This window comes from Nylanderia fulva, unplaced genomic scaffold, assembly GCF_048542155.1.
Source record: "Nylanderia fulva isolate GAGA-0341 unplaced genomic scaffold, ASM4854215v1 Scaffold14, whole genome shotgun sequence".
In the NCBI taxonomy this organism is placed as follows: Eukaryota; Metazoa; Arthropoda; class Insecta; order Hymenoptera; family Formicidae; genus Nylanderia; species Nylanderia fulva.
This window is the reverse complement of record NW_028189622.1, coordinates 349,723-369,615: the sequence shown is the minus strand read 5'-3', so window position 1 is coordinate 369,615 and position 19,893 is coordinate 349,723. Positions and strand designations below refer to the sequence as shown.

General features: G+C 27.7%; 3 protein-coding genes across 6 annotated transcripts; 1 reads left to right on the top strand and 2 right to left on the bottom strand.

Annotated features, from left to right (window-relative positions):
• LOC114938743 (F-box only protein 21-like) lies at positions 1–5,113 on the bottom strand. The gene is made up of 10 exons (XM_029312806.2): positions 4,774–5,113; positions 3,759–3,905; positions 3,041–3,482; positions 1,689–1,927; positions 1,428–1,585; positions 1,316–1,323; positions 1,132–1,236; positions 619–919; positions 242–393; positions 1–70 (listed from the first exon to the last, which is right to left on the bottom strand). The coding sequence occupies exons 1-10, from the start codon at positions 4,929–4,931 to the stop codon at positions 62–64; spliced, it is 1,719 nt and encodes a 572-aa protein (XP_029168639.2). The 5' UTR covers positions 4,932–5,113; the 3' UTR covers positions 1–61.
• A 1,362-nt stretch (positions 5,114–6,475) lies between these two features.
• LOC114938610 (dynein axonemal intermediate chain 7 homolog) lies at positions 6,476–14,248 on the bottom strand. Its single transcript, XM_085480059.1, has 16 exons — positions 14,184–14,248; positions 13,482–13,505; positions 12,946–13,111; positions 12,258–12,444; positions 10,344–10,484; positions 10,109–10,183; positions 9,842–10,041; positions 9,543–9,721; positions 8,997–9,266; positions 8,719–8,880; positions 8,476–8,629; positions 7,892–8,177; positions 7,528–7,623; positions 7,225–7,446; positions 6,983–7,090; positions 6,476–6,649 (listed from the first exon to the last, which is right to left on the bottom strand). Exons 3-16 carry the CDS (start codon positions 13,017–13,019, stop codon positions 6,509–6,511), a joined length of 2,295 nt encoding a protein of 764 aa, XP_085336185.1. The 5' UTR covers positions 13,020–13,111; positions 13,482–13,505; positions 14,184–14,248; the 3' UTR covers positions 6,476–6,508.
• On the top strand, positions 11,508–19,860 carry LOC114943198 (fatty acyl-CoA reductase 1-like). Of its 4 annotated transcripts, XM_085480061.1 has the most exons (10): positions 11,508–11,562; positions 15,655–15,794; positions 16,174–16,422; positions 16,535–16,680; positions 17,113–17,222; positions 17,656–17,848; positions 18,146–18,403; positions 18,507–18,686; positions 18,869–18,949; positions 19,353–19,860. In XM_085480061.1, exons 2-10 carry the CDS (start codon positions 15,678–15,680, stop codon positions 19,426–19,428), a joined length of 1,410 nt encoding a protein of 469 aa, XP_085336187.1. In that variant the 5' UTR covers positions 11,508–11,562; positions 15,655–15,677; the 3' UTR covers positions 19,429–19,860. The 4 variants fall into 4 exon arrangements, with proteins under 4 accessions (XP_085336187.1, XP_085336188.1, XP_085336186.1 ...); XM_085480060.1 differs by lacking the exon at positions 11,508–11,562 and having other exon boundaries at positions 15,407–15,794; XM_085480062.1 differs by lacking the exons at positions 11,508–11,562; positions 18,146–18,403 and having other exon boundaries at positions 15,404–15,794.
• Positions 19,861–19,893: the final 33 nt, after the last annotated feature.

Genomic DNA, 19,893 nt, shown 5'->3' with positions numbered 1-19,893 from the left:
ATTAATAAAAAATGAATTACAAACGCGCGATGAGAAGAGGCAGTCCACTGTTAAATGGTCGCTAGGAATCCTGCAAGAAGATACAATCGAATATTACGAGATATTACATATTACTGTGATTTCATAGACTCAGTGACAGTATTCACAATATATAATTTATATCAGTTTAAAATATAATATTTCTTAAAAGCGAGTTTTGTTCTAAATATTGTATAATATGTAATTTATATTATTAATTTACAGATATTGTTCTCTGGGCTGCTATAGCAGCGTCCTGCGGATAGATTCTTGCCAGCTCTTCATTTGGTATGTAATGCGTGTGTTCGAATTTGCAAAAATAACGACCTATTTCGCTATTATCGATCCATTTCGGCGTTGTTAAAGTTATAGAATCTAAAATAAAAAAATATACTATTAAAAAACAAATATATGATAAGTATAATAAACTAAATAATAAATTAAATATATCACAATTGAAATAAACAAAATAACTAAATTATAAAAAAGAAACAAAATAAAATAAACTATTATTTTACATTGCGTACAAAAAAAAGAATGATTATCGTAGAATAAAGAATTATAATTTTAAATATAAAAATGCACTGATGATTATCATACCTTCATTGACATAACAGATTTTATTATTATCGGTAAGAATAATGTAATTGGTTTGTTCGGAATCTCTAAACTGTTGATTGTAACAGTGATTCAGTGGCAAGATATCTAGTTCTGCATATATTTCATCACAATTCGTTACTTCGTCGAATTTAACATATGTGTTTGTATGTTGTTCCCATCCAATAATAACTCCAGTACAATTATCTTCACACATATTATGATGTGTTACGATCATTCCTATTGCAAATTTTACATCGTCTGATCTTGTAATAAACACTCTTTTTTCAGTGGACATTTGGGGCTGAAAAATGTTTGATTAAACTTCAATTTATCTTTCTTGTCTTTTAAGTTTTAAATAGACTCTTATAGCAAATTATATTAAAATTAATTAAATTATAGATAATTATAATTCATATATAGCTGTATAGTTGTACATCAAAAAGCAAACTCATAGAGGTATTTTTATCATTATTATATCTGATAATATGTTGCATGTATAGTGTGCTCACATACAATTATATATTTCAAATAGGGATCAGATTTACGCTTATTAATCTGGAAACTGTTGTTAAAGTTGTATATCAAATCCATAGCTCCCTTCATTATTTCTTCTCGTATCTAAAAATTGGAATAAATATATGAGCAAATAGAGAAAATTAAAAACAGTTTTGATTGTAATAAAAAAGACATATTATACAATTTTTTCTGCCTATAAAATGAGTTTTATTAATTCATATGTTTAATTATGCCAAAATTATAATTATATTTATTAATGTTAAAATCAATAGAAATAATATATAAGTAATTACCAACCGTGTAAGAAAATATTATGTCATAATTATGATATGTAATTTCTGATGGATGAATCAACAACTCATAGCTTCCGAATCGTTTGTAGACAAGACAATACGGGAATTTTTTAGAAATTATGTCTAAATATCTTTTATTTTCTGATCTATCCGTAAGACTTTGAATAAAAAAATAATTATTTACATGTACGGGTCTGTGTAATATGAAAGTAAAATTACTTTTTAAGATTTGAATAATTCCAAATTTAATTTTGTACTTACTATTTTGGTTTCCAAAGTAAGCAATACATAGGAAAAGTAAGTAAATTAGTAGGTAAATTAGGTCGTAAATTATATGTATTATTTTTATAACAATAAAAAAAGTATTGATATTCTCGAGAAAATCCCTTATAGGTGTCCATTGTTTCTACTATTACATCGCAACGTAGACCAAGTCTTCTGGCCACGCTGTAATATATTGTTAATAAAATTATTTTTTGGCCATATTTAGTTTTCAATACCTGTAGCAAAAATTACAATAAATTAATGAAAGCTATAGTACATATTTTCTAGATATGACAAGCATATGACAATGCTCACAGTACAATTTTATTTGTTAGGTACATAATTATAATATAACTAGCTTTTCGGACCGCGCTTCGCGCGGTTCTCATATGACCTATATTAAATCCGTTTTAACACAAAAAATTAATTCATTTTTCTGTAATACCGCGAACTACTTCCACATTTGTTATTCGACTTGTACGAAATTTATACCAAAATAAATACTTTTTTGTGGATGACTATTATGTTATCTGATATCAATTTCGTACAAATCAGTCCATAAATGCACGCGCGCGTGGGTGGATGCGTGGGTGTAAAACTTAAAAAAAACTAATAGCAGATTTCTCATAAAAATTTTCAAAAATTTAGTACCGATTTCATTCAAATCGGTTCATAAATGCGCGCGCGCGTGAATGGACAAAACTAAAAAAATCAAATATTAGCCATCCCCGAAAAATTAACGAAATTTTAGTACCGATTTCGAGAGAATCAATCAATTAAAACATGAATGCATGGGTGGGTGCGTAGGTGGGGCTGTAAAATTAAAAAAATTACCGAGTAGTCATCCTCGAAAAATTTGCAAAATTTTAATAAATTTTGGTACCGATTTCAAGAGAATCGATCAATTAAGACGTGAATGCGTGAGTGGGTGCATGAGTGTAGGGGAGGTAAAATAAAAAAAAAAAAAACACCTAGTAGTCATCCCCAAAAAATTTACGAAATTTTAGTACTAATTCGTGAAAATCTACCAATAAATGTGTAAGTGCGTGGGTGGATGTGCGTGGGTGATAGAAACTTGAAAAAACCACACAGCAGCCACTCCCGAAAAATTTGCAACATTTTGGTACCAATTTGAAAAAAAAATATTTTTCGCAAAAACATACCCTCCTCTGAGGAAAAAAAAAAATTAAAAAATTAAAAAAAAAAACCCACAGCAGCCACCCCCGAAAAATTTACAACATTTTGGTACCAGTTTCACGAAAATCGGTCCACAAATGCGGAAGTAATTCGCGTACAGACAGACAGACAGACGGTGCTTATATATAAAGATATTATAATGTATAACTTACATTATCTATGCACATGTATTCTAAATTTGTGTCTTCTGGGTTGCAAAATCGAAAATTTAATTTGTCAAATATATATTCATTCAATGTATCAATAATCTGTGTTCCTTCTGTTTCGTTCCAGTAATTTTCGTTAAAACGATTGTTTTTCCAATAAGACAAAGTTTCAGCAGACGTCTTGAATATCGAATGCTCGGGATGTTTTTCTTTGAGGTAATTCTGTACCTCTAATGCGATATTATTTAGCGATGCTTGTATGTCCGGATAAGATACATTCTTTCTGAGTTGAATAGATTGGGCCGCAAAAGTAGCACCCCATTCCAAAACTTGCTCCCTCTCAGGTAGTTGTCGAAACTCATTCCATTCTTTCCTTAGAGAATGTATCTTTATTTTGTCTAATATTTTTTCATAACAATATCTTTCGGTTAAATCGCAACCAGTTCTCCTGAAAAATGTATGTATTAACAATAAGAACATTAATCTATATAGAAGTTAATAACATTCTAACTTATATTGAGGATTTTACCGTGGAGATTGTGTAAGCGAGTTTTTAATCTCATCAATGAAAACCAAATATTTCATGAAATTGTCAGGTTCATTAACTATGGTAAATATAAAAACACAATTTATCTTACGATCATAAATTATATCTTTAAAAGATATTTTATTATCGATTGAGTTAAAGTAATCACGATTTTTATATCTGATAGCAGACATGTACTTTCGTAATAGTGTCACAATATTTATGCTCATTTCTATAAAATTTGAATTTTTCTTAAACTTCTTTCTTTTCTGTTCATATTCTTCAGATTTTTTCTGTTTATTTATCTTAAACAAATTGTCATTATATTTCTTTGCAGAGGACCATCTAAAATTGGAACAAAAAATAATTTAAGTAAAAATTATACTAAACAATGTTATTGCATCAGTAATGGCATTTCAGAACAATATATTTTTAAAATGCTTGTCTTTTTATTTAACAATTTTTTTATATTTTTGAACAGTATAGTTCAACAAATTTATTAATCAATTTGTTAATAAAATTATAAATAAAATAGATAAATTAATAGAATTAAAATAATAAAATATAATGCATAATTACATAAAAAAATATGTGTAACATATCTAATTTTATATATATATATATATATATATATATATATATAATTTACGTATTATTGTTTTTTTTATGCATATTATAATATTATATATTATATTATTATACATTTATACGTTTTATTATTTTATATATATGTTACATTTATACGTTATATTATGTATATTATGTATTATATTATAAATTATAGATTTTCTCTTAGATCATATAACATGGATATGAAAATGGGTTAACGAGAGTTAGGGTGTAGAACTGAGGATATTAGCAATTATTTTCAAAAAAATCTTTCAGTAGAAAATATTTAATTTTACTATTTAATTGTATTCGTAAATTTACTATCATTAAAAACTATATAATATGAACAATGGAAGAAAATTCTTTGAATATTTAATTGCTCACATGCATTCGAATTTCTGTGTTTTGTCTCTCAGTAATCCCTCATTCGTTTTTATTTTATTTAATAGAGGTCTTTTATATGATTGTTATATTATATTAGATTTGCATTATTTTTTTATGTAGTTAATGTTTTAAAATATGTTTCTTGCAACAGCGATATATTGTACGATAGTCCAAAGAAAAAAAAATTACGAAACATTTATAAACAAAGTAAAATACTTACCTCTGACAAAATTTTTTTTCCATAAACGTGTCATCTTTGGCTGCGTAACGAAATTGTTGGCACGTACATCTAAAGTTAATAATATCTTCAATAGTAATATCTTTATAGTTGAGAATTATACTTATCATTTCATCAGGTAAGTACTGTATCGTAGCCATTACAAATAGAATTTAGTTAAACACGAGAAAATAATAAATGCAAATAATTGCAACAAGTTATTCGCGTAATTAATTTTTGTTTATAAAATCACACGAGAATCTATTGCGATATTTGTTCGTGAAGGGAATAAATACGTGTTATACACTGCAGACGTCTTTCATACTCTGACTGTACCTTATTTCTGAAATCTCTACCTGCGAAACTAAAGGCCATGTATTTCTCCCCACTACGCTAATCACGTGACTGGTCCCAAAAGGCGTACAAAAGAAAATTTAGACCCTAAGAAACCTATTTCTATTTTATATATATATATATATATATATATAGCTTTGAAATGAGAGAAGATATATAGGATTTCAATAGTGATAAATGGTCTTTACAGATCTTAAGGCAGAAAGATATTTTTTTGTAAATCAGGCAACGCTAGTCCAATGGAATATTTGTTGCTTTACTTGCTATGTTGAAAGAATAGCATTAGAAGATTGCTGTTATAATTATATTATATTATATTTATCGTTCAACGAATATCGTTCAATATTCCATAAGAATAGTAAAATTTTTAAATAAATAATACAGAAATTTTTACATATATACATATAAAGTTTACTACAATTTATAATGTTACAGAAACTGCGTATGTCTAAAAGCGCTTTTTTCAATAAAAGTGTTTATTTGTGTGAAAAGCGAAAAATTATTTTCATCAATAACCAGAAGGAAAATTATCGAATGTAATAATCTTCTGTTACAAAATATTAACAGAAGTTTGCATAAATCGATTTTGTTTACTATTTTGCTTATCATTTCCATCATTTATATTTTTCAATTGTGCATGTACTTAATGCTTCATTCGGTTTGATTAGAATTTGGATATTTATTTGTTTAAATCGAAGCTGTATTATATTCAATATATAATGATCATTAATTTTTGAAAAAGAATTTAGATTGTGTATTGTGCATATAATAATAAACACGTACAAACAATAAGCTTTATTATGCTTTTTCATTGCTATTATAACGATAAATTATTGCATCTTTTTATAAATTTACTTTTTCAATCTTGAACTACATAATTCTGGTTTCTCGTTTATCGATGTGTCTATGTATATAATCTAATATCTTGTGTACTTAAATAATGTGCATTGTTGGTAGCTGATTTCAGCATTTATATCTAATCGAAATCTGCCTATATTGTTCTAGTAATAGATACAATAATATTTTCAAATACATAATTTTGATTCTTCTTTCGTTAGTAGTTCTGTTCACATGTTTAATTTATGTTAATGATAATGAACTATACTACACTTAATTCAAACGAATCAATTCCAGCGTTTTATGTTGGACAAATAAAATAGTTTGTATTTATTGTAGAAATAGAATCACACACATACTTTTGTACTGATATAACAAAAAGGTTTATTAGATAACATATTATTGCTTTTGTCGAAAGGAATACAAAGTTCATGATATATGTATATAATAGATTAAATAGATCAATTTATAAGTGAAAAAACGGAGAAATCAATTAAAATCCATAAAAGATATATACCTTTAATTTTTTTATTTTCAAAAACACATTTTAAGATGACATGTTGATTACATTAGTGTAACCCAGAAGTTCCGTGATAGTACTGGCAAGTTTGAAGGAAACGTTCTTCATCAAAAGCCGACTTTTGATCCCGGCGTTTTGTAGCGCCAAATGATATAGATCAGCATAAAACTGCCGGAACAGAACATCTTTTGGTCAATTATTTCTCACAATTTTTTTTTTTAATGAATTGCCTTATTTACTCTGATCGATCTGAGATATATCAGAGAAATTGTGTATTGGTTCAAATATTAATCTTTCGTAAATTTAGATGTATAGTAAGCTATATAATTCAATTTGTATAATATTTATTAGATTATATCTTTTTATGTGAGGTTTTAATATTATCTTGTATCGTGTACATAATTATATTTTTTTAATTACACAGTAATAGCATGATTCATCTTCAAAATAATTAAAGATCAGCTGATGGAATGTGTGGGTTGTAAAATTAAATGCGTTCACCTTTGAATTCTCACCATCCAGAGGTACATCGGAAAATTCTGAGCTCACTTCGGTACAGGATACTGTCATCGTTCGCGAGGGAGTCACCAGAAGAGTCAAGTTCGTTCGCTACGAAGAATGAAAAAATAGGATATTCTGATAAAAGTCTGGAAAATCTGTTTATTTTTCGTTTTCATTCTATGTATCCTGGCGCAACAATAATTGTAACACTAAACTTTTCGGACAGAAATTCAACTCGCTACCTCTTTCGCGACGCATCCGTGATGTTCTTTGAACTGTATCACGATCTCTCTGGAATTTCGACCGGCGTTCCAGCGTGACCAGGAAAACGTATACGTCGTGCAAAGTAAAGCGATACATTCCCGCAAATGTTTCTCCGTGGCTGGATGCTTCACTGGAAGAGCCTTCACATAACTGAACGCATCTCGCTCCGGAAACAGATCGCATCCGGCATCGCGCATTTTCTATCAGAGGAAAATATTTTTGTTAATAAAATACTAAACCGCAGATCGAAGAAAAAAAACAGAAAAAGAAAGAGCGACTACCTCAATTAAAAGATGCAGTTTCATATATTCTCCAAGCATTTCTTTGAGCGTCGTCGATGTACCTCCAGCCAGCGAATTCAGACAGACCAGGTCCTCCTGGCGAAAACGAAATGATATTATCGAATAATTTGCATTTTACGTTAAGAATCTTTGCGATTTTATAAAGATGTATTTTTTAAAAATAGAAACATATTTTAGAAAAAAAAACGATGTTGATAATTAAGAAGGCGTCAACAAATTCTGTACTGTCACTTATATTAGCTATTTTCCATATTTATTCTTTCATTGTTTTTGTATCTAAACTTGTGCATCTGATTTTTTTAAATAATAAAATTATTCAAATTTGACGTGATTCATAGAATACCCTGACGATGAATTCTGCTTGAATAATGGCAGCAGATATATTGAGGACAACTCCACCACAGGCCTTTCTGCCCATTTCAGGCTTGAGCTCCCAACTTTGGAAGGGGATGTTGACGAACTTGAGAGCAGCGAGGCCGTGAACGCCTAATCTGCCGGTTCTAAATGTGATAGTTTGCTTTTCTTCGTTATATTTGATATCGTGCACGTCTTGAGTGGACCATAATTTTTTTTCGGGTATCCAGTGAGCCACTAATGGTGGTTCAAACCAAATAATAGAACTGGGAAGTCTGGAAAGAAAAGAGCGCGTATATAACCAGTTTAATTTTATTTAAATTCGTTTTTATTATTTCTTTTTTAAAGAATTAAGTGATTTATCATGAAAAAGATTTTATTGTATCTATAGTCATTATTGCACCGGTCCTTAATTTTTTTTAAGTGAACCATCTATATCAACATTTTTATTATTGCATCGTATTTTTAAATTCTTACTTGTAAGAATAAGATTAGAGAAATTCATTAACTTATAAAAAATATTTTCTTTTGAGAGAAGATAATAATTTTGTTTTATAAATTGTTAGAGCGTACTTTAAAGTTACCAGAACTAATGCCTCCATCGCAGTCTCCAGAGCTTTCATCTCTGCTTCGATCACTTCCGGTGTTCTTTCAGAATCGGGTGCCGCCGGTGGCGCCTTGTACGGTTTATAGAATGGTACGAATTTCAATTTTTTGGGAATTTGTACTACAAAAAAAGTAAAATTTTAAATTGTAAAAAAAGGTATATACAATATATATAATTAACTTTTTGGAATTAATTAGAATAATTATTACAGGTGGTGAGCATGATTTCTCTGCTCATGTCCTTGGGTTGCGGCGGCTGATAAACTAAATCGATGTGTAACACACCGCCAAGTATCCTGTATTTTCGCAAATTGATCTCCGTCTTTTCGCATCGAGTAAACAGTAATTTTCTAATCTCCTTTCGCATTTCGTCTGTGCAGAAGATAACAACAATAAAATATATTTCTCTAGATAGTGATTCTCTATCTTTGTCATATTACAGTAATATAAATTATTTTTCGTAAATTGAGAATTCGAGGATCGCATACCCTCTTTTTGCAAAATGATCTCGTCCGGTGTAGGTAGATACGGTAGCTGTTCTGTTTCCGGTTCCGGTTCCGGGCGTTTCGCTCCTGAGACGCCCGGTTTCTTTTGCTGTTTCCCTTTCCTTTCGGGTTTTGTAGGCGCCTGAACCGGTGGGTTTTCCATCCTTTCAAGTATAGCTTTCTTCTCCTCCAGTCGCAAGTGACGACCCTCGACCTGCTCTTCGCGTATCTCTAATTTCGTGTCATACTCGTTTTGGCAGAAAGTAGGGAAATCTGAGAATCCAAGTTACAGAGATGAAAGCATTCACAATATTTACATAATAAATAGATAAATAATATATAATTATATTTTAATATATAATATATATATGTGTGTGAATATATATATATATATATATATATATATAATATATAATATATAATATATAACATATAATACATGATATATAACATATAATATATTATATATATAATATAATATAATAAATAATATATAATTTACTCTCTATAGAGATATGGAAATAGAAAGTAATCGGTAATTTTTAATACCTATAATATAAATATTTTCATATTCATCCGGTAGTCTCGGCGAGACATACGAACTCGCGCAATCGGAATAATGATCATGTTTTAACCACAATGCCCGAATCGCCATGCAGTAGCAATCGACGTCGAGAGGCATTTTGACAGTCAGATCCAATTCCTCGAAATACACTTCGATCGATTTTCTGTCGAAACAAAAATACATACACGAGCGATCGTTATTGGAACTTATTGATTAACATTTTACGTCTATATATACACATGTGGCGAAGCAAATAAATATATCCGCGATCGTCGACACGTGCCGATCCTTATCGGTGACCTGTTTAAGTCCGATGGGCAATTTGATCAGAGCCCAAACGCAGTAAATAATCTGATCGGAGACATTGGTGTATCTCGCGATTTTTATGCCCTCGCGAATCATATCCTTCTCTATCTGACGTAAGAGAGAGTAGCAGGCCGCGTCTGTCCATTCTTGAAGTTTGTCTCGGAATCGTTGTCTGATCTGTGTTCAGGGTGGAATGAACCTTTCAGCAATTACCCTTTTAAAGTGAAGTCGAGCGATTACTCACCGTCTCGCATTCGGTTACGTAATCGGACGATCTCATTACGGAGAATTGTATTATCTCATCGAGTTTCGTTAATAGCTGAAAAGAAGATTTTATACTCTCATATGACTGACAGAAGGAACGTTTCATTCATAAATTAATAATAGCGAGCAGAAATATATCTGCTTGTATACGTCGACAAATTATTAAATTTAATTACGTTACTGAACTTGATTCAATTGTATAAAAATTCACGTACATAAATGATAGTATTGTATCTCACGACAAAATTGCTCATATCAACCTTCTCATCTTCCATGGACCACAAAAATATATAGGTATTCATTTCGGATAAACTTCCGGGATCTGGCAATCCGTCGCACGTCATATATCGAGTCCACTATAAACAAAATTATCTCGTTAGTGACATTGCACGTTACATATTACAAAGTCTATTTATATATAATCCAAATTTAATTTTATATTTAATTTAATATTTAATATATATTTAATTTTAAATAATTTTATATTATACAATTCATCAATTCAAAAATAAAATTTCTTTTTACAATTTAAAAAATTTACACTTTCTCAAAGGTCAGAATTAATATAAAATTAATATTATATTCATAATTAATATAAAAACATGGAAAATGAATTACTCTTTTTTTTTGTCAAATTGTTATTAATATTTGATATTTAATATCCTAGACTACATAAGCGCGCTTCGCGCGCACTTTTGATTATTTCTATATATTATTTATTTTACAATCATCAAATTGTGTGTGTGTGTTAATCTTTGCAATGACAGTTGCTTTCTATTTCTATTACGTATATAATTTTAATTAGTCGAATTTTAATTATATACATAATTTTAATTCGCCGAATTTCTATGTATTGTTTGAGAACTATTTTGTATCTTTTTATATATGTATATATTTTTCTCATTTCGTTTAGTTTAATCGAATATAATTACTTGCGCGAAGCGAAGTTATATTATTCTTTGATAAAACCTTAAAAATTGCAACGCATATATAAAATTATTATTACAATGCATGCATAGAAATATATTTATTAATTACGTAATTCATAAAAATTCAATATATACATTTTTAACAGAAAACAAAAAATATAATTTTTTACAAAAATTTTTTGATCAAAATATCTACGCTTGCATTAGATTTGCGCGTCTGTTACGCTGCACAGCTCGTGCGAAACTGATCACGTGATCAGATTAGTACACCCCACACATCCATTACGGTGCGCGGTTCGCGCAAAACTGATTCTTATGCGGGGTATCGCAAGCGCGGGACCGATGGTCACATGACCAGTGGTCACATGACTAGTGATCACGTGACCACTAGTCATGTGACCATCGGGCCCGCGCTCGCGATACCCGCATAAGAATCAGTTTCGCGCGAACCGCGCAGCGTAATGGATAAGTGAAGTATAGAGTTTCGCACGAGTCTAATAAAAGCGTACATATTTAATCACAAAAGATTCTTGTATAAAATTTTATTTTTTTTGGTTGTATTTTTTGTAAAAGATTTAAATATTGAATTTTTATGCGTTGCATAATTAATTAATATATTTTTTATGCATTGATCGCAATAATAATTTTTGCGTGTATGCGTGTATGCGCAATTTTTGAGATTTTATTATCGTAGAATAATATAACTTCACTTTGCGTGCGTAATTATATTCGGTTAGATTAAACGAAATAACGTATATATATGCTACATAAATTTAGTATTTATAAGCAGATTTGCGTTTTTAGTACAATAAGAAGTTACAAGTAAAAGTACTTGTGTTGATTCCTAAACCAAACTCAGTTTTGTTATTAAGTTTATAATTATGATATTATTATGGATATTATTTTAATTTTTTATTTTACAACTATCAAACTGTTAATCTTTACGACGACAGATGCTATTAATATAACACACAATGTTAATCGAGACAATCGCGGAAAAGCAGTAACAATATTTGCAATAATCAATTTTGCATTCCTTTTTTAGAAAGGGATATTACAAAAAATATCGAATTAACTTATAAATGTAAAAACTTATAAACATTTTTGTGGAAATATATACATGTTTCCAGCTATAATTAAGAAGTGATCACTGTTTATGTTTGTTCCTTAGAAATATATAAAAAAAATCAAGATACTTACATTCTCCTCTGCTTCAGTGGCCGCTATGTAATTCACAAATGCATCTTTATAATCGCAAAGTGCGTGTCGCGTTTCCTCGAATTGAATTCTACGCATCTCAGCTTCTTGTTCCTCGAGCAAGGCTTGTCTCTCCACATTGTATTTCTCTAGTCGAATTTCCTCATGCATGTCTTTAATCATCTGCGCCCTTTTCAAGATACTTTGCTTTAATATATATTTATAAAAAATAATTTTTGAAAAGAAAAAATTAATAAAAAAACAAAAACCTCAAAAAACGAATTGATCTTCTCTTTATTTTTTTTCTTATTAAAACGTGTTATAATATTTAAAATTTAATATATGTATTAAGAATATGCATATATATATAAATATACATAATGTAAAAATTATCTTAAACTCTAAAAACTCAAAATATAATATGGGTAAATATTTTTTAATTAATAGTAAATTAATTAATTTTTATGATGTCACAAATCGATACAAAATAATAATTAATCAAAACAGAAGATTTTTTCATCCTCTATGTTTACATTAACTCTTTAGGCTAATTGTAAGTTAAATTGCTCTGATTTAAATTGGAAAAAATAATTGATATTATACACGTGCTTCTGTATTTAATATTTTATTGTGTGAGTTGAATATCTTGTTTGCGTTCTTTCTTGCATATATATTATTTAATACTTTTTACCTAAGTTTCTCAGCTTCTGCAGCCGCAGTTGCCGCCTGTTCTTTTTCTAACGCTTTCCGTGCTTTCTTTGTCATTATTTCAATTTGTTGAAGCTTTGACTAAATTGAATCGATGTAATATACCCTCTAATAAAATCGTTATGTGAAAAATGTGCAATAATCGATACCTGTAAAAAATAAGATAGTTTATTTGAAATATTTTACAGTATTTTTATAATATTATTTGTAATTTTTAAAGACTGTTCAAAAATTGAATAAAATATATTTTATATCATCAAAATATTAAATAATATTCAAATATAAATGCGTAATTAAAAAGACAATGAAATTATTTCTTTAGAGCAATCCTAATATCTTTTTGGTATGATGATAAAGCACATAGAATAATTAATTTTATAAATCAAAAATATATATAATAATACTCCAAACTCTAAACATTAATTAATACAGTATTAATTTAATAAATTTAAATTATAAAGATCTTCACGTTGTGATAGTCGAAAATTATAATAGAATGTTTAGTTATATAAGAATTACCTGTATTACACTCCATTTATGTAGCTAAAACAAAAATTTATTTAGAAGCGATAATATATTATTTTTTATATCTATAAAATATATTTGGATAAATTTAAATAGCTTCTAAAATAAATTCTAAGTTTTATATTTATCTGATACATACATTTTAATTTATGTGAATTTTTTATATTTAAAAAACATGTCTTTTAATATAGCTTTTTATTATTTTGTATTATATATTTATAGAGCTCATTGCATAATTTATTAGTTAATTATTTTTGTGCATGCAATTGCTTAAATTCAAAACAAAATTGATCAAATAACGTCACAAGTACGTTAATTAATATGAAGTTCTCAGAAAACTTCTTTAAGTAAATTTCACTTTTTTTAATCTACAAACAAAAAAAATATCAAAAAAGCTTGTCGAGTAATCAAAGAATATTTGTCATATTAAAAGATATTAAAATAATAAATCATCTGATGCTTCTCGTATTTAAAACGCGATATATGTACGATTTTGATTAAATTTAACTTTTTCTAATAAATAAACAATTATAACATACTAGTGACGAGAAAGGCGAAAGTTTTCTCGTCCTCGATATTTGCAAAAGACCTTCATCTTCCTCGTATTTGTCGTACAAAATTTCAGAATCTGAGATAAAATGTGAAAGATCTTTGTTTTTCTGGAAAGCAATATCATCTTTCTATCTAGTCTCTTACCTTTAATTCTATCTTTATTTTCGATAGCTACTTTTTTCGCGATTTTAACATCACGAATAGAGTCTCTGAAATAAATAGAAAAATATTTTAATATAAGGTATAGAGAATAATAATCTTACGTTAATTTAAAATAGATTAAAGTCTTTTCAAACACAATAAAATTTATGTAAATAATCCACAGTTATTGGTTTTTTACGCAAAAACTATTATCATATAATTTGGTTTCATACTTTATTTTAGGAGTGTCTTTGTTAGTATCGAAAATAGTTGGATTAAAAGCAATGAGATGAATTGCCTTATCCTCGATTTCTTCCTCAGATCCCATGTTAATAGTGTACATCCGCATTACGTAAGCACTTTGCTTTTTATTGGGTTCAATTATTCCAGTGATTCATTTATAGTAAAAAATATCTTCACGGAAAGAGATCGTTGAACACACAAAATATACAACAATTCTAAATAAAGCGCATATGATGCAAAATGCACTGTATTAAGGAAAGTCAGAAAATTGTCGAGTAATATAGAAAATGATGCAAGTCATTGTATAAATTTCAATTGAATTTTTTGTCGATGAAATTCAGTAATTTGAAAAGCAAGGTTAATCAGAAACATGTCAGCGATATCGCATTACATATACATACACATACATATGCATATATGCATATTGATATAACGTAAACAAAACACTAAGATCGTTTAAGCATCAAAAATTATCATTAAACGATAAAAATCTAAGTATATATGCGTACAGAACTGCTTATTACGTGCATTTTTTTACATAAACAATTTATATAGAAATATATTTTCTTATTTTCTAATAATGTATGTCAAATAAATTAAATTCTACTATATCTTGAACAATAATAGTTCATTGAAATAAATTTATATTTTTTATATAACTTTTTCTCGCATTTATCTGCGACTATCAAAGCATTTATATTTATTTATATCTTATTAAAATGTGCACAGATAGAAATTTTGTATTTTTAAATTTGATTTTTATAACACAAAGGTATATAAACACAAATAAAATATTATATATAAATATATATATATATATATATATTAGAATTATAAAAATATATCGAAAAGATTATAGTAAGTTAAAATAATGATCAATAAATTAATTGGTTTAAATTAAATTAATTGGTTAAAATTAAATGTTGACAAACATGTTAGCGATTCACAAAATAATATCGCTTACAAATTTATGAGTAAATGCAGATGAATGTTACAAATATAACGTACCTTTTTCGTCGATTTCTGTCAGATTCATTCGTGATTTTATTACGGTTATATGAAAGAAACAGATTTATACGTTTTCTCTAATCTACTGAAATAAATGCGCGCGTTATTTAATTTTTGTTATATTTAACTGTAATATTACAATTGAGAGAGATGGACAAAGGCACAATTGAATCGACTTTGTCGATACCAACATTTTATTCTGGAAGAAGTATTTTCATTACAGGCGCAACCGGATATCTCGGAAAAATGTTGATAGAAAAGTTACTGAGATCATGCCCGGATATGCAAGAAATATTCTTATTAATGCGTCCGAAGGCCAATATGTGCATTGAAGAAAAACTCGAGCAGATGTTGAAAAAACCGGTAAGTATAATATAAGAGAAATAATTAAAATATTATTAATTAATTAATATTACGTATACAAGGTGATCCGCATTACGTATTATAAAAACAATTCCGGAACAATTTGACTTGCTCATATCATTTTTTAAAAATATTGTTATATGTTTAAAGAGAGGCTCTGTAACAATGATAAAATTATATGTTTATCGTCTCTCTTTTATATAATATTATAGAATAATATATAATATTATATAGTATAAAATTTTTATAATAATTATTATACAATATTATAAATAATATTGTAATATAGATGTATAAATATGCATACATTCGATAAAAATATATCATATGCCATTCAAAAAAAATTATATCATTCTTTTATGTGTATTATATCTTGCAGTTGTTTGATAGATTGCGAAGTGAACAACCCCATTGTTTAAAGAAATTGATTCCATTAAAGGGTGATATCGAGATCGAAGGATTAGGTTTGTCATTTGCTGACAGAAACACATTGATCGAAAAGGTGTCTATAATATTTCACGTAGCGGCGACCGTGAAATTCGACGATACACTGAAGAAAGCTGTGGTTATAAACATACGGGCGACAAGAGACGTCTGCATTTTAGGCGAATGTTTGAAAAATTTGGTGGTAAATAATTTGCTGGAATATATAGAAATGAAAATTCTGCGCGTCAATTTTAATCCAAAATTATTTCTCACAAACACTATCCCACTAACTTGACTTTATTTTATTTTTTAAGGCTTTGGTGCATGTCAGCACAACTTATTCGCAGGTTGATAAACCTGTCATCGATGAGATTGTATATCCAACGGAAGTCGATTGGAAGAAGACGATTCAAATTGCGGAAACTTTGGACGAGTATACCTTTGAAGTGTTTAAGTCAAAGTAAGTGCTAAATTCTTACATCGATTCCTTTATTTTATATATTTGTTTAATAAATAGTTATAAAAATGATATACTTTTATTATAATATAATTGTACATTTTTTGATAAAGTTCAAATAATAACACATAAAAATGACTAAAGCTAAACTCGGGATTGAAAAACGTTTAAATAATTTTAGGCCCTGTTTATTATTTTAGTTTAAAAATTAATTAAAAATTAATTTAAAGTTAAAGTTGAAATAATTTATGATTTTTTATATTTATATCCAATATACCGCAAGTGACTTTGAAAGAATTCTGTAATAAGTACTCTTCTTTTCAAATCGATACTTATTTGAATTATTTACATATCAATATTTTTCATTTTAATATCACTTTCGTACATTTCTATTTGGAATATAATAGTTTTGACACATCCTCGAGATTTTTACAGATACATAGGTACAATGCCGAATTCATATATTTTTACCAAGAGACTTGCAGAGCAGGTGATATTTGATTATTCCAAATCATTGCCGTGCGTGATTTGCAGACCGTCTATAAGTATGTATTTATTTTAATGTAAATATATATCATATAAGACAGAATATCTTAATATTAATATTAATTTATTATCATAATCTTAATATTAATTTATTATCATAATCTTAATATTAATTTATTATCATAATTTTCACGAGGTATTTATTATCAGAACTGATTTTCTGAATTTCACTCATAGCTAAAGTTTAGATAAATTATTTCTTTTTTACAGAAATAATATATATAGATATCAAATTCTTTTAATATATTTATAAAATTAAGATAAATTCAACAATTTATTTTATTTCAAATAATACTAAAAAGCTCGTTCTATATCAAATAAAAAAAATTTCTATTTCAATAGTCTACAATTTGCCTTGAACCATAAAATAGAACTACAATATATATTCACATTTATTGATATAAAATTTTCTTAAATTAACATTTTTTTCAGTTACACCAACGTTAAATGAACCTATGAAGGGTTGGCTAGACAGTTTTAATGGTCCAGTGGGATTGATGGTCGGTTGTGGAAAAGGAATAATACGAGTGTTTTACAATGATTCATTCGTTAATGACAACTATGTTCCAATTGACATTGTCACTAAAGCTATGATTGTTGCAGGATGGAAATGTGGCATAATAAAGTACAATAATTGCATTCTTATAAATATCCAGATAGCAAGCTGACGTCATTAAATGTCAAAATGACGTCTTTTTGACGTCGAATGACGTCACACAGCTTGCTACCTGGGTACCTATCATTTTTGTTTTAAGATTAGCTAAAATGTCATATAAAGAGTTATTTAAAATTTATACTATAAAAAATATTAAAAAATATATTTAAATTATAAAATTTAATATAATAAAAATATATCATAATAAATCTGTGTAATACATATTTTTTGTAAAAGATTTAATAAGATCATTTTCAATTTTGTTAGCAAAAATGACGACACGCAAAATATTCTTCCACTTGTTTATAACTGTTCGACGACTCATGAGACGAATCCATCACGTTTTGTGTTGTTTCAAATAAGCACGAAAATTCTCGCAAACATTCCTTTGGAAAATATGATTTGGGCTCCTGCAATGATTACGACAAAGAATCGTTTCTTTTACAAGATATTAGTATTGTTGCTGCATGTAATACCAGCCTTATTTATTGATGTATTATTACAATTCGCAGGCAAACGTCCAAGGTAAAACTTTTTTTTTCTTGATCAATCAAAATATATTATATTTGCTAATCATAATTCAAAGAAAACTAAGAAAATAATAAAATTACACTTAAAATATTTTTAGATTATTGAAACAGCAAAGGAAACTATTCATAAGTTCCGAATTAGCCACGCATTTTCTATTGAACAAATGGGTCTTTCAAAATAAAAAACTAATAAGTTTATCAAATGAGGTGCCCCGCAACAATCAACGAGACTTCGGATTTGTAACAGATCTAGATTACGACAAACCACTGTATTATAAGTGAGTAAGACAAAAACTTTGCGACACACAATCTTAAAATTTATTAATCTTCAAAAAGATATGAGTGAAAGGTGACTATTTATATATTTAATATATTTTTGTTTTTATTGAAAAAAATATTAAATTTAAGAAAGAAGAGATAATATTTATATAAGCGATTAAATTTTATTTTTTTGTCGTAGAAATTGTATAATTGGAAGTAAACTTTTTCTTCTAAACGAAAGTATGGATCGATTGGATGCGGTGAAATTTCATTATAGAAGGTAAGATTTTGACTGCATTCAGTTTATTTTATGTACAAAAAATTATGCTCCGCCTTATTCTTCTTTATTTTTTCAATTGTGTATGAAATATATTTTTTCCGCAAAAAAAATATTTGTCATATTGTTTAAAACAATTGACGAATAACTTTCTCAAGATATTTACATCTTTAACTTCATAAAACACAAATGTATATAAATTTACTTGATACTTTGATTTTTTGATCCATTAAACTTTATATAAAATTGCACAAACAAATTGTTTATTTTTTCGAGCACTATAATAGTAAAACTAAGCTATCTCAAATATAAATTCAATTAGCCGAGTTATTCTGAAAGAGATTTTAATGATTTGATATAAATATATGGTCCAAAATAATAATTTAATTCTCTTTTATGACTGTAGGATGCTATGGCTCGATAGAATTGTGAAAATATTGGTCGGCACTCTCATTATGTGGATAATATATGATAAATATTAATGTGGATTAATTGTTCTATAAAAAAAATTTGATTTAACAATTGCGGTTGCACCAAATATATAATCTAGATTGTTATTAAGTTTAGATAATTACTGTATAAACATTAATAAACTAATTATAATAATACAAATTTATATCAATTTTTTATCGAGTATTTCATTGTTGAGAAAAAGAAGGAATATACCTTCTTATTCATGAAGAATGTCAAGGTTTAAGAAATAAATTTTATTTGGACAACACAAGTTAATTTGTGTTGTCTAGTGTAAAATAAAAAAAATTGTAATATAACGTTAAAAAAACTGTAGAATAAACTGCAAAAAAGCATGTCATTATACTACTGGATCAAGCATACATTAAATTATTATTAGACTGCATTATGTAAGTTTGCTTTTTCACCCTTGGTTTAAATAGTTTCCGTTTTATTAATGTCTAGATGCACATCTATTTAACAAAACGTTATATAGC

Coding starts and splice junctions, on each gene's coding strand:
- LOC114943198 (XM_085480060.1), top strand. CDS start 15,582: ATGGACAAAGGCACAATTGAATCGACTTTGTCGATACCAACATTTTAT. Junction 17,223..17,655: donor GATTTGCAGACCGTCTATAA/GTATGTATTTAT, acceptor CATTTTTTTCAG/TTACACCAACGTTAAATGAA. Junction 18,687..18,868: donor GACAAACCACTGTATTATAA/GTGAGTAAGACA, acceptor TTTTTGTCGTAG/AAATTGTATAATTGGAAGTA.
- LOC114938610 (XM_085480059.1), bottom strand. CDS start 13,019: ATGACAAAGAAAGCACGGAAAGCGTTAGAAAAAGAACAGGCGGCAACT. Junction 10,184..10,343: donor GATACAATACTATCATTTAT/GTACGTGAATTT, acceptor TCTTCTTTTCAG/CTATTAACGAAACTCGATGA. Junction 10,042..10,108: donor ACGTAACCGAATGCGAGACG/GTGAGTAATCGC, acceptor CCCTGAACACAG/ATCAGACAACGATTCCGAGA.
- LOC114938743 (XM_029312806.2), bottom strand. CDS start 4,931: ATGGCTACGATACAGTACTTACCTGATGAAATGATAAGTATAATTCTC. Junction 920..1,131: donor CCTATTTGAAATATATAATT/GTATGTGAGCAC, acceptor AACATTTTTCAG/CCCCAAATGTCCACTGAAAA. Junction 394..618: donor AATCTGTTATGTCAATGAAG/GTATGATAATCA, acceptor TTTTTATTTTAG/ATTCTATAACTTTAACAACG.